The sequence below is a fragment of the Hippopotamus amphibius genome, chromosome 14 (assembly GCF_030028045.1).
Source record: "Hippopotamus amphibius kiboko isolate mHipAmp2 chromosome 14, mHipAmp2.hap2, whole genome shotgun sequence".
In the NCBI taxonomy this organism is placed as follows: Eukaryota; Metazoa; Chordata; class Mammalia; order Artiodactyla; family Hippopotamidae; genus Hippopotamus; species Hippopotamus amphibius.
This window is the reverse complement of record NC_080199.1, coordinates 36,519,754-36,534,977: the sequence shown is the minus strand read 5'-3', so window position 1 is coordinate 36,534,977 and position 15,224 is coordinate 36,519,754. Positions and strand designations below refer to the sequence as shown.

The window sequence follows — 15,224 nt, the reverse complement described above, 5'->3', positions numbered from 1 at the left end:
TACTTTTTTTGCATTGATATACTTAATTAATTTCTTTGAATTGTAAGGGAGATTTTAAAGATAATTTAGCCAGTTGGTCTATTTTAAAATGTTAAGATTTAAATATTTTTGCTTCAGTCATATTTGGGTCAATACCTATTGAAAGGCCAGTACTTTAAATGTGTTTTTGTAGTTTGCCGAATAAAATGTTGATTATAAAAATTTCCTCCCGAAACATCAACAGACGGTTTAGCAATGGAGGGTTGTGCTAGATCCATGAGCTACTTATGAATAATAGTCATATAATGTTTAGTACAATGGTAGGCACATAAAATAAATGAGTCAGTGAATCAGTTAGTGTTCTCACTTTGCAGAGGCAGCAATTAAGATCCAGAGACCTTGAGAATTCCCGAGAGGTTCAGTGGTTGGGACTTGGTGCTTTCCCTGCCGTGGGCCTGACTTCAATCCCTGGTTGGGGAACTAAGATCCGACAAGCCGCCCACTGTGGCCGGAAAAAAAGATCCAGAGACCTTGGCTTGCTGGAGCAGTTAGTAGCAGAGACAGGACTGAACCATGTCTCTATCTTAACCTAATGTCCATGACACTTGGTGAAAGTTGCCTTTCTCCATCTGTCATCTTCATTATTTTTAAATTTTTTCCTTTTAGAGAAGCTTAAACTTTTATATATGAGTTCACATTTATTGAAAAGATATTGAAGATTATCATGTAATATAAAATATTTAAATTGTCATATGTTTTCTTTTTAACCCAGAGTAGACTTCTAATGCTTCGGTTTTGTCTTTTTTTTTTTTTTTTTTCTTTAAGACTTTAGAAGAAGTCCAAAGTTTTTTTCTAAATAATATATTTCTTGAGGATCTTAACAACAACAAAATGTAGTATCTGACAGCAAACTGACTGTTGTTTATTAAAGGAACAGTCTTTAATAATCAAAGATTAATTAGGTTTCTTGTTCTTTTCAGTATTTAGTTGCTTGAGTAGATGATAGGCAATTTAAAACCTTAAGAGTTCTGAGGAGTGAATGCTCATTTTCTCAGAATAGCTAATTAAGACATTTCTTCTCATTCACTAAACTGCTATCCAGTGTAAACTGCTTCTGATTAGAACCATTGACCATAAGATAAATGACACTATATCACTTTTCTAATTTTCTTAGCTGCTCAATCTCCCTCCAGGCAGGAGATCACTTCATTTATTAAAGATTTATTTTGACACATAAGTTACCACTCTCTTCTCAGTTTACATGGTGTGAGAGACAAAAGATTTAAATGATGCTTAGAAATTGTGTCTAAAGTAGTTGCCTTTGGGTTTATACAGTTGCTGAGTGTTGCCGAGTGTTTAAAATATGCCTATTTAATTGAATCTTTGAATACATTTTTACCTTTTGTGGAAAACATTTAGATTCGTTGTTATTTTATCAAATGATCTTTAAACATGTATTTAAGGAATAATCATAATTGTTTTAAAGGCAGGGAGTCCAAAATTAAATATGAATTATGCATATGCCATATTTGAGCCTGTAAAATTTGCAAGTTTTTTTTTTTTTGACACCCTGGATTTGAGCAGTAAATAAAATTAACTTCCAATCAGTGGTTTTATAGGTTCCACAGAATAGAATCTTTAAAAAACAGAAAGAAACTTGAAGTTAAGAAAGGAATGAGCTATTTATGAATTCAAGAATCTAAATTCTAGCTCTATCTCTGCTAGCTCTGGAATCCAGGACAAATCACTTAACCCCCCTAGGCCTTAATGTTCTTATCTTGGAAATAAGAAGTTAGTAATAGATTATCTCCAGTGTATCTTTCATCTCTGAAATTCTATAACTGCGAAATGCTCAGCTGCTGTTGTTTGGAAATAAGAGGCTTGCAGGTATGGGGGGAGAAGAGCTCTCATTTTAAATATAAAAGGTCTAATAGTTGATAACTTTGCCAAAACACTGTATGATATAAGTTGTTCAGTTTTTATATCAGACAGTAGAGAAATACATAGAGTAAACAACTGAATGTCTCTTCATTACCCCTTCCATCCTGCTCAGCCCTTTTCCCCTTCGATGTGACCCTCATGTGTCCCCCTTTACACTCCTAAGACCAGCATCCCTGCAGACCCTCTCCCCAGTTAAAGTTTTCCTGGTTGAAGCCTCTTGTCTTTTGAAAAATGTTTGCGTAATAAAGAAATTTTAATTGACTTTTTACAAAGTGAACACATCCATTTAACCCCCACCCGGACTGACAAATAGAAGCCCCTTTCATGCTGCTTTTCTCAAAATCTTTGAGAAAATTCTGCATATATGTTGCATCGATATCATTGTTTCAACTGAGGTGTTTTCTTTGCAGACTTATGATGCTATTCTTTAACTTCAGTTGGAAAACTGATGATTTATTAATCCTTAATTTTTAAAGTCACTTTTTCTGCCTCTTGAGCTGGTTATTTTAAATGCTAGTGCTGCATAATCCCTTTATAGTTCAATATTAGTTGACTCTGCAAGCATTTCCAGTGTAACTGCTAGGTGAGGGCTGCTGGGTATAACCAGAGATAAGGCAGGTCTTCGAGGAGCTGCAGGGTGGGTGTCAGGAGAACCGAGGATTACAGACAAGACAAGAAAACATGCAGCTACAATAGCAGATTTACTTTTTTCAGTCTAGAGGTAGCCTTCTATCATTTCCTCTTATGAATAATTTAGGAAATGGAAAAGATGACATTAACTCTAGCAATCAAAATCAGTTCCTTTCTAGATATGTAGAAAACTGGCAAATAGTTGAAATCTCAGTGACTCGAGTTGTCCTTATTCTCTCTATGCAATTTTTTTTCTTTATTCAAAAAGGACATTGAGACTTGCTGTTAACGAAACCTATTTACTTCTTATGTAGAAATTTTCTGTTAGAAAAGGCTGGTGATTGGAAATTTTGTGTTCTCTCTGTGTTTGAAAAGATTAAGGTTTTTACTTCTTTGGTTTCAGTCTATTTAATGTTCTCTTTTGCTCCTCCTTCTCCATAGACATTAATTATAAACTTTCTGTGTAATAGGCAGAGTACTAGATCCTAGAATTATAGAAAACTTCCTTTAATTTTTCCTTTGATGTGAGAAGCAAGTAATGGCTGCTCACAGCACATGTGATATGTTTTCTGATGAGGTAAGAACCAGGTGCTATGGAAAAACATAAGACAGACATCTAACTCAGATTTGGGGCTTGCAGTCTTCCCACAGAAGGTAATGCTGAGTTTGGGTCAGGAAGAATGCATAGGAATAATGCAAAGTGGTCTCTTCTACTGTCTTTAGCCTTAGTCTTAAAATTCTACACAGTAATGGGTTTGTTTCATTTTTTAAAAATTTTTTTCCAAAGCTATGCCTTAATCTATTTTATTTGCTAATAGTAAGTGAAGCAGATTATTTTTTTAAAAATAGAAAGATAATCATTTTATTTAAGGGGAAGTTTTTCAGTTGAAAAGTCTTAAAAGACTTGGTAGGATATATACATTCCTGTACTGAACTTCTGCTTATACTTGGTCATATAGTGTTTATATTTAAAGAATATATATATACACACATATATATTCACGCCCACACATATATACTATATTACAGATGCATGCAGGTACAATGTAATAAATACACACATATGCATATCTCCCATGGAATTGCTCTCTGCTCCAGAAGTTTATACCCCATATATTGATAGTTCAGGGCCAGGTATTGGTGTCCTCTCTAGATCTTAGATCTTGGCGCTTCCACCCTCACATAAACCCCTACCTCTGGGGAGCATTCATGTCATGCAGATACCCTACCCTGTAACCTTCCTCATTTGCAGACCACTGGGACATTGTTTTTTAACTCAGTGGAACACTTGCTCTAGATTGAGTCTTCCTTTCTACCTTAGCTGCTGCCTGGGTTGCTTCCTGTGATTCATCCACAACCTTGGCCTTGCACTTCATTGATCTCATCTTGAATGATTGCCTCTTCTCTTCTTTAGCACTCAGGTTCATGGCCCACATTCTGTTCCTTGTCTCCCAAAACTGATTTACTTCTGAAGTTATCCGTTCAGGCTGACCACTTGAACATACTAATTCCTATATTTCCACATTTCTCAATCTGCTGCTTTCAACTTATCTTTAGCCGAATTTCCAATCCATATATTTTTTTATCCATGTCTTCCTAAATGTATTTTCCTCCCTCCTCACCATATTATCAGTCTTAAACCTTTCTCTTTGTCAGTATTCTCGAATTCCTCCTTGTCTTTTTATCAAACCTGCCTGACAAAATCTCAACTCTTTATTTTTCTGCCTGAGCACTACTGGAGAAAATCACAGAGGCAGTAACAGGGTTATAAGTTTGTTGTTACAGACTTCAAATGGGCCCAGAATTACAGTTGTGCTGTAATTCTGTTTCTTCTAGTTCTCTCATTTTTCACAGCAGTTATTTTAGGCATTCACCACTCTCCTCCCATCTCCAGCCTTCCACTTTCCTTCTCCCTCTCAGCAAACGACTTGGCATTTCATTCCAGATAAAATGAAAATCCTCAGATGAGAACTTCCACAATTTCTTGTCATAAAACATATTTACATCTGCGCTCATTCTGTTTTGTTTGTTCTTACTGTTTATAGTATGAAGAGGCTAACTTTCAAGGAGCAGAAATCACATGCCTTTAGAAACCAAGTGGAGAGTAGAAAATGTGTGAAGCAGTAGGGTAAGGAGTAGTTCTGTGGCTTGCAGGGAATTGTTAAGAGCTACCCGAGGACATCCGAATTCAGGTTGTTAATACTCTGTGTCAGCTGGAGGAAAGCCTGCCATGATGAGCGTGGCTGCTGGCCTTAGACTAGTCTTCACAGTGAAGATGGAGCCCATCCCCTGAGCCTTCTTAGGGGCTTTGCCCCCCCCGACCATTTTCTCCAGGATCAATACCTCTTTTGCTGTTCCTTCCCACCGATATTGAAACATTTTCAAGCTTGTCCCACCTTTTGAAACTGTCATTTATCCCTATTTTCTTCTCTAGCTACTTCGCTTTCTCCACTTTTAAACTAAAGAGAGAATTGCCTACAGTTCTGATGTTGAACACATTTAGATTGGAGTCCTTACCGTACTGTTCGTGAGCTCTGAAACTTTTATCCTCTCCAAGCCTAGTTTCCTCAACTGTAAAAATGAGGCTAATACTTATGCTTAGGCACAAAGTTAAGTATCAAGTGAGAGAACACATGTGTAATGGCACCCAAAAGTATATATTGTGTATTCATATTTGCTTTAGCTCCTGGCAGTCTGCCTTCTGTCCCCATCCCTGAATATTAATGGATTTGTGTGGGGGTTTTTTCTCAGTAGTAATTCAGTACCCCGACAGCCTTGTCTCCTCAAAGCAGCTGTTCTACGGTTGTCCCTGCCACACACCACTGGTTCACCCTCTGTTTCTGTGAATGTTCCCCCAGTTGCCTTGGGCTCTTTGTCCTTTCCTCACCCTTTAAATGTGTATATTCCTTAGGAGTCTGTCTCAGTCTTTGTGCAGTTATTAAGGTTGAGCTCTCAATTTGGCTGTAATCACCCTGGTAGCCAGAGCAAAGGAAAAACATTGTGATGATATTAATTTATAGTTCATGTGTTAAGCATTTTTATAAGCACTTTACATGTATTACTTGATAGAATCTTAACAACAACTCCACGGGGTAGATGAGGTAGGTGAGGACCGTGAAGTGCTGAGAGGTAAACGTGCTCACAATGTTAAACTGCAGGTAATTCAGTTCTAGACAGTTGAATTCTGGAGCTTTCCATCCTAACTATAGCCCTATACACTAACAGTTACATGTTTAGTAGTGTTTAGAAGGGTGAAAGCATTCTTCAGGGGAACTAAAGCATCTTCTGGGACTTAGGTCTGAAATGATGTGAGTGATGATTCTTTGGGAAGATGACAAGAATATCCACAGCTGTGATCCTCTAGTAAAGACCATATAGTAACAGTTCATCCTCATGGAGAATGTCAGTGCAGAAGAGCATAGTATATACCAAAGCAAAACACACCCAGTATAGTTTTTCCATTATTACATTTTTTAAACAGCCCTTTGATAGAAATTTGGGGGCTAACATTTCAGTCATGTCTAGTAGTTTAAAAGGGACAAAAACACTGTGTTATTCATCTTTGTATCTACAGTGTCTAGCCCAGGACCAGTCACTTAGCAATAGTTCAGTCAGTATTTTTGGACTGAATGTGACCACACTGAGCTTATCAGCTCCTTAAAAAAGAATGACTTGGGACAGGATGTATTTCACGTGATAGGTTCTGGGTGTGACGTTGATGATTGCAAGATCTGATGAGTTTGAGGGGGGAGAAGTAGTAGAAACTGTCCATGTGTCCTGCTTCTCCTCCCCATTCCCGTATTCATATATTTCTTTATTGATTTATTAAAAAGCATTTATTTCATTCTTGCTGTATACCAAGTCCTCTATAAAGTAATGGAGATCCAATGGTGAACAAGGCAAAGTCCCTGCCCTTAAGATGTTTACACTCTGGTGTAAAAAAATTAATTTGATGATACACTAAGATCAGTACTCTAAAGGAGTATTACCAGTATTTAGCTATCCAGGCAGTGAGAACAGGTTAGAGGAAGCATAGTGTGTTCAGAGAACCTCAGATCTTTATTAGGGCTGGAGGTGAAGTATGAATGTGAGAAATGGTGAGAAACGACGCTTGTAGTCAGCAGGGCCAGGTGTGCTTTTACAGTTTTCACTTCTGTCCCTCTTCCACATCTCTGCAACCCCTTTCTACTAGTCTGACGAGTGCAAGGAAGATCAGCGTAGAAGTATGTTCCAAGTGCCACAGAACTCCTTTTTTGCTGAATACCACAACCAAAAATACACGGTTAATCTCTTCAGTAACTGTTTTTCATTGTGAATGTTTAATACTCGTGTGGCTTTTCGTCTCTCATTATGAACTCTTCAGGAACAGGGTCAGTGTTTTATTCATTTTTGTGTCTCTGGCATCTAATAGTAACTCAGTAAATGTTGAAAACGTCATCACTGGGACTTCCCTGGTGGCGCAGTGGTTAAGAATCCACCTGCCAGTGCAGGGGACACAGGTTCAAGCCCTGTTCCGGGAAGATCCCACATGCCACGGAGCTACTAAGTCCGTGAGCCACAACTACTGAGCCCGTGTGCCACAACTACTAAAGCCTACATGCAGCAGCAAGAGAAGCCACCACAGTGAGAAGCCTGCACACGGCAACAAAGAGTAGCCCCCACTCACCGCAACTACAGAAAGCCCATGCACAGCAGTGAAGACCCAATGCAGCCAATAAATAAATAAATAAATTTATTTTTTAAAAAAGTCATTACCATTCCTAGTCATTTTATCTGTTCTATTAACCAAAGCATAGTTGTCCTATTTTTTTTTTTTTTTTGTGAAAAACACAGCTCAGGTTTTAAGCAAATGAACTTATACTCAGTGAGTTTAAGATTACCTGTCTTTGAGTTGGGAAAAATTACTAAATAGAAAACTTGAGGATTTTTTAAAATTACAGAGACACTCACAACTGAATGGAAGAATTCAATACAGAATTTGGTCAAGTATGTTTAGTGTGAAATGCTTTATTATTGGGTTTTTTTTTGCAGACTTATGAGGAAGATCGCAGAAACTACTCAGAGCTTCAGATTAGATGTCAGCGTTTGGCCTTAGAATTAGCAGACACAAAACAGTTAATTCAGCAAGGTGACTACCGTCAGGAGAACTATGATAAAGTCAAGAGGTAAGTACTTAGGATGGCTACAGCAGTTGTTCTCGTTTTTAACATGCATCAGAGTCACTTGAATTCTTACCAGAGTCGTTAATTCTACTTTGTACCTTATTTTTTTCTGTCCATGGTTTTGCCGTTTTTAGAATGTCATATAGTTGGGATCATACCATATGGAACTTTTTCAGATTGGCTTCTTTGACTTAGTAATACGCATTTCAGTTTCCTCCATGTCTTTTCATGGCTTGATAGCTCATTTGAATAATGAATAATAGTCTGTTGAATAGTATTCATTGGATAATAATATGCCATTGACTAATGAATAATATTCCATTGTCAAGATGTACCACAATTTATTTATCCATTCACCTACTGACAGACATCTTGGTTGCTTCCAGGTTTTGGCACTTAGGAATAAGGCTGCTAATAAATATTCATGGGCCAGTTTCTGTATGACATAAATTTTCAAGTCCTCTGGGTAAATACCAAGGAGCATGAGCATACTCTTACGATAGGAGTGTGTTTCGTTTTTTAAGAAACCACCAAACTGTCTGTGCCAAAGTGCCTGTACCGTTTTGCATTTCCACCAGCCATGAATGCCAGTTCCTGTTGCTCCACTCCCTTGCCAGGATTTGTTATCAGTGTTCCAAATTTTGGCAGTTCTGCTAGGTGTGTGGTTATATCTCGTTGTTTTAATTTGCATTTCCCTGATGACATGTGACACAGAACATCTTTTCATGTACTTCTTTGCCACCTGTATCTCTTCTTTGATGAGGTGTCCGTTAAAGTCTTTGGCTCCTTTTTTTAATTGTGTTGTTTGTTTTCTTACTGTTGAGTTTTAAGAGTTCTTTGTATATTTTAGATAATAGTCCTTTATCAGATATGTCTTTGGCAAATATTTTCTTCCAGCCTGTGGCTTGTCTTTTTATTCTCTTGACATATACCTTATTCTTCATAGCACAAAAGCATGCAGTTTTGGCAGTTTGTTGGACTTAGATTGTATTTTTATATCAGTTGTTTTTATTTTATTTATAAGTTGTTTTTGTCTTTTAAAATGTGATGCCTTAGAAGATAGGAACCCAGTGAAATCCTGTGTGTGTAAATATTTTTGAAATCTTACTTGATTATTTTTATTTTATGGAATCAATTTAAATACTTTGCAGTTTTATCTAAAGTTTTTTCAGCTCTTCCTTTTTGACAAAAGGCGCACATACTTTCAAAATGTAATACTTTCTGAGGATATGTTTCCCACCGTGTTGCTACTAAGTACCTATGGCAAATAATTTTCCTTTTGCTGGAATATACTAATGAACCATTACTTAGCTGTGTGTCCCTAGGAAATCTCTTATCTTTCTAAGCCAAAGTTTTGTCATCTGTGAGATGGTGCTAATACAATAACTGCACTACATAAATGAAGAAGATCAAATAAATATTTATGAGAGTATATATATGTATGCATATATACACATATACAGAGAGATTATCCTAATTGTCCACTGCTATATCTACCTGCACCTAGAATAATTAGGTGCAGGTAGATATAGTACTCACTAAATGAGTGTTTGTTAAATGAATGAATGCTTTATAAATTGTAAAACTCCGTAAGTAAATTTGCAAGGATTTGGGGATATAACATTGGTGCTCCCGCTCCCAGCATGACTGACATGCAGTATGTATTATTATGTGTGTATTGTTATGTCAAAATGTAGTGATTGTTGGAGCTTGAAATCCATGAGAGCTATATTACTGGGCTCTCAAATAAAGCTAGGTTTCAAAAGAATCATTTCAAACTGTGATGGTAAGATGATACTTTGAGTTGGTGTTTTGATGTCCTCTCTGCCATTATAAATCCATAGCAATGATAAGTAAAATATGAAAGGAGAAAACTAAAAGACATAGCAGAATAATTCAGGGTGGCTGTGAATGAAGGGTGAACGAACCAAGATGAGTCATGAGTTGAAAATTCTTGAAGGTGAGTGATGAAAGCAGGGGGTGGGAGGTGTCTCATTTTATCATCTCTCTTTATATATATATTTGTTTTATTTTCTGTAATGAAAACCTAGGAAATAAAAACGTAATAAGCATGATCATGTGCTAGAAATGGAACAGAAAAACAACCAAGCAAGAGTGGCTCAAACTGTGAATCCTTTGGTTCACTCAGTAGAAAAAATGGATTTTTTAAAAATGGTCTGGTCACCAAAATATAAGATAAACTGGGGAAAAAATCATTTTTATGTCCTTGATAAATTCTTGCAAATGTACGAAAGAAAATAGGTATATGGCTGTTAACTGCATCATTATTGGAAAGAATTCAAATGTTTTTCAATAGATGCACAGAAAATAGATTATGATTTATTTTTATAATGTAATTCTATGTAACAGTTGAAATCATTAAATTGGATCTGAATGTATCTCTGTGGATAAATCAAACACATAATATTAAATTTTAAAAACCAAAATGCATGTGCCCATCTTTCCCCCACCCACCCCCGGCCAAAGCAGGCAGTTCCTTAACTTTCTGGCATAACTGAAAGTTCTCAGGTTTATTTTGTAATTTCGTCGCCTCAGTCCTTTCTTTAGGGAGTCTTGGATCCTTTTAGTGGGGACTGCTATTCAGAAATTAAGATTTGAGTCCTGGGTCATTGCTACATTGAACACTATTTCTAGGCCCTTTCAGTAGGGCAGAGGCTGGATGAACGCAAATGAGAGGATGGCTTTACATACCATGGCTAAGATCATACCGATACTTCTAATTCCAGTTCAGTACCACAAGAGCTAGTTTGAAGGTGTTCCAACTGGCCAAATAGGTATAACTTGAATATCAAAATGAATATTAACAATAATGAGTTATTGAATAGAATAAGAATTCTTAAGTGTGTTCTAATAAATAAAGAGGATCTTCACAGTAGAATGCCAACCAATAAATATTTATGCTTATTGGAATTAATATTTTGTAACCTCCTAATACTATTTGATTCAGAATCATCATTGGGAGCTAAAGCCCTTGGGTAAAAGTATGTTAGAGGACAGAATGTTAAAATAAGTCCCACAGCAAATTTGGGTGAATGTCTCATCCTTTCACACTTTACCAAAAGTATGTGGAATCAATTATCCAGTTATTTTATAGAACTCAATAAACTGTGAAATGTCGTAAAAAAAAATTCCCACAGATTACTTATTAATTGCAAAGGGAAAAAAGGTACCTTTATAGTTGAAAACTTTGGCAGATACTACCTTAAGCAAATGATCAAAGTTATTGTCACCAGTCATGAGATAAAGTGACATCATGTGCCTCTTTATTTGATGTATTGGGGACACATTATCACTTCTGTAATATTCCTGCCCAAAGTGCTTAACCTGAATCTAGTCATAGAAAAACATCAAGACAAATTACTGTTGAGCAACATTCCATAAAACAGTTGGCGTGTGCTCTGGAAAAGGCCAGTGTCGTGAAAGACAAAGGCTGAGGAACTGTTCGAGGTTAAAGAAGACTGAAAACAAATGACATCCAAATGCATTGCATGGTGATACATTGGATCCTGGGGCAGGGAAAAAATTGCCATGTTGGACATGCGGAGGACAACAAAATTTGAAAATTGATTAATTAAATCTTGTAGTAGGGCTGTCTCCTGAATTTGGTGATTATATTCTAATTACATAAGAGAATATCTTTAATCTTTGGAAATTCACACCAAATTATTCAGGGATAAAGGGACCTAATGTCTGCATATAACCCTTAAATAGTTGAGGGAGAATTGTGTGCATGTATGTAGATATGTATACCTGTATGTAAATGTGTATACCTGTATGTGTGTATATTTATATATATTTTTATATATATTTATTCACATATGTGAACAACAGAGAGGGAGAGAATAAATATGACAAAGTCACATTTAGTAAATATCACAAAGTAAATGTGACAAAATGTTAGCAATTGGTAAGTAAAAGTAAGTAAAAAAAAGATACACTATGGAAACAATTCATCACTGTATCTAGGGGATGATATCGGAACAGTGAAGAAAATAAGGGAGCTTCAACTTTACCCATAGTGTTCTATCTTTTTAAAAAACAGAACAAAACATTAATGCAAATATAGACAAATGTTAAGTTTCGTCAGCCGTGGATAGCAGGTTCATGGGTATTTTGCTGTATCATGCTTTATAATCTTTTTTTTACATTAAAAAATCATAGCAAAGGTCCTTACTTTGTGAGAATAAAAATATTTGTGTGTAAAGGCATAAAATGCTTTAAGTAATATATACCAAGATATTAATACTGATAGTCATCTTTAGTTAGTGGGTTTATGGGTGATTGTTATTTTTTAACTTGTGCTTTGCTCAAGTATAAATACAATACTTTGTTAAGCAGTAGAAATCTTAGAAATCATCTTTCTAAGTGAGTTATTGAAAACCTAATGAAAAGAAAAACAATTCTTAATAGCTCCCTCCATGGAAACACCAGGGGAGTAGATGAAATAAAGTGCAGAGGAACTGATTCTGACTGTAGAGGACAAGTTAAGAATTAGTAAATCTATTTCTCTGCTCACTTTTTAAGATACCTTTTTGTGGGTTTTGTCCAATTCTTGGTTTTGCTGTGTCGGGGAAAGAGCTGATCTGAAAATGGAAATTAGCATCTCTGGGTAATCATAAACAATTTGTGAATGAAATAGTCACAAGAATGCCTGCCTGTGGTATCAGCTATGCAATCTGTTCGCTGTGCCCATGAAGAGGATCGTCTTGAGAGACTTCAGGCTTTTTGAGCCTAACAACTAAAGGCTTTTTGAGCCTAACAACTGAAAGCCTAGAGCCATGTTTTAAATTCTTTAAAAGTTTTGACTTCAAGATTAGATTGAAGATGATTAGTGAAAAGATACCAGAGTGTACCTTAGAAAGTTTTATTATTTACTTTGCTGATTACTGTAGCTTACATGTTTATTTTTTAAAGGTAATAAATTTATGTTTATGTATCTGAACAAGGTCTTGAACAAAGGGTCCCTTCTAAGTTTGAACAGCAGATACTTTATTGTTCATGGAAAGACTAAAGTATCTCTGTTCAGTTTCTTGAAACATAATCAACCCTTTTAAAATGTTCATTATAAAAAGAGACATAGAACCTACATGTGTATTTGAGTTTTATCTTAGTAAAAATAATGTATTTGAATTTTATAGTGAGCGTGACGCACTTGAACAGGAAGTAACTGACTTAAGGAGAAAACATGAAATACTTGAAGCCTCTCACATAACTCAAGCTAAAGAAAGAAGTGAATTATCAAAAGAGGTAAGCTTGTAGAGTCACTTGTATTTTATTGTACCATGATTGTGGACACAGCCTGGGGCAGAATTGTAAGAGGGACTTTTTTTTTTCCTTTTCGATGTGATTGCTAGAAAGAAGGGATTTTTTAGTAGCTCTGTTGGGATGAAAAATTTCATGGTAAGAATTAGCCCTTTTTATATGTTGAGCAAAAGCACAAATGAAAGAAAATAATTCATTAAGTCTTGAAAAGTGCGATGACATTGCTCTGGACACTGTCTGTCTGTGTGTGTTTAGGTGGCCACCTTGCAGCAGACTGTTACTTTACTGCAAAAGGATAAAGAGTATCTCAACCGCCAAAACATGGAGCTTAGTGTTCGCTGTGCCCATGAAGAGGATCGTCTTGAGAGACTTCAGGCTCAACTTGAGGAAACCAAAAAGGCTAGAGAAGAGATGTATGAAAAATATGTAACATCCAGGCAAGATTTACTTTATTTTCCACATCAATAGATATAAATTAACACCAGCTTCTTTTTTTTTCTTTTTAAAGACACTTAGGATTTCTATTTACTTCTTTTTTTTTATAAATTTATTTATTTATTTATTTTATTGGCTGTGTTGACTCTTTTTTGCTGTGTGCAGGCTTTCTTTAGTTGCAGTGAATGGGGGCTACTCTTCGTTGTGGTGCCCGGGCTCCTCATTGCCGTGGCTTCTCTTGTTGCGGAGCACGGGCTCTAGATGTGTGGGCTTCAGTAGTTGCAGCACATGGGCTCAGTAGTTGTGGCTCACGGGCTCTAAAGCGCAGGCTCAATAGTTGTGGTGCACAGGCTTAGTTGCTCTGCGGCATGTGGGACCGGGAATCGAACCCGTGTCCCCTGCACTGGCAGGTGGATTCCCAACCACCACACCACCTAGGAAGCCCAACACCAGCTTCTTTGAGGGAACTCTTGGCTTTGGGGAAGAATAGTGTTTTTTTGTAAGGTCTGTAGGATGATAAGGTAATCATTCATTTTGTTTCCTCATAAGATACTCATATTCTAAATGATTTTTTTTCTTAAGACATTTTGTTTTTTCACAACCAAAAGCCTCTTTCTTTTAGGTAGGGATATATTACACTATGACTATTTTTATTTATTTCTTTCTTATGCCATAACCTTTTTAATTCTCAGTGACTAAGATCTCTACAGAAGTGTTTTATGTAAGTATATAAATATCTCTTTGGAAGTATATTTTTGAAGAAAATGTAATTGTGTGGAGACTGACTAAGCTGACCTTTTCTTGACTGTGTGAAACATAAAAAAATAAGGAGACAGCATTGACTGCTGGTTTAAAAAATACAGGCTCTGGAATTAGGTTCCTGCGTTTCAATCCTGTCTTCTCTCTTCATCTAGATGTATTAGCTATCCCTTTGTAGTAATAGTCCTTATGATCCTTGAATTATTTATTTTTATCAGCATATCAAAAACTAAAACAAATTTTAAATTTTATCCTTTAAGACTTCACACATTCATAACTTTTTTTCCCAGCTTGTGGTATTTTTCATCAGCTTGTGCTTCTGCTAATACCCTGTGTAATGCTCTGTGACTTTGCTAAGAGATCACAGTGGCTCTGGTTGTTGCGCTTAGAAAGAAAGGTTTTGTAAAGAGTCCATTAGGGTCTTTTTTTTTTTAAGATTGTCTCCCACTATGCACCACATCAGATTATTATTTCTAAATGAAGCACATTCCGTAATGCATTAGTTTTCAAGTCTTTGTCCATATACATTAAAAACTATTATTAAAATATTTTTGAAGATGAATGCTTATTCAACATGAACTAACATTTTATATAGTAATTAAGCCTTGAGGGCAATATGTTTAAAAGGAAATCTTAGCCGGAACTAGTTTGGAACAGTATTTTTAAGAATTATAAAACTTTGTATCTAAACTGTGTTTTTCAAGTAACGTTGTATGTAGAGCATATTTGATGTAAGATATTAAAATCTTACATGAAGGGCAAAGACCTGTTTCTTTTACAAACAAACAAAAAATGGATGTTTCTTTGGACTCCTTGCAGAGACCATTATAAAACAGAATATGAAAACAAACTACGTGATGAACTGGAACAAATCAAACTGAAAACTAATCAAGAAATTGATCAACTTCGAAGTGCCTCTAGGGAAATGTATGAACGGGAAAACAGGTAAAAAAAAAAAGAGTAGGAATTTTATGTGATATTTTATTGCTCTTTGAAGCTTACAGTTTTATTGAAGTTAAACTTTAGTTCATGACA

General features: G+C 36.0%; 1 protein-coding gene across 4 annotated transcripts in view; it reads left to right on the top strand.

Annotated features, from left to right (window-relative positions):
* The window catches only part of PIBF1 (progesterone immunomodulatory binding factor 1), a 208,636-nt gene that overhangs the window by 35,581 nt on the left and 157,831 nt on the right, over positions 1–15,224 (top strand). For all 4 annotated transcript variants that reach the window (XR_009049051.1, XM_057707704.1, XM_057707703.1 and 1 more), the window contains exons 6-9: positions 7,582–7,715; positions 12,872–12,980; positions 13,251–13,432; positions 15,009–15,134. Coding sequence is in view for 3 of the 4 variants with exons in the window: in XM_057707704.1 (XP_057563687.1) it covers positions 7,582–7,715; positions 12,872–12,980; positions 13,251–13,432; positions 15,009–15,134 (551 nt within the window). In the remaining variant the exon portion in view is untranslated. The remainder of the gene's footprint in view (positions 1–7,581; positions 7,716–12,871; positions 12,981–13,250; positions 13,433–15,008; positions 15,135–15,224) is intronic.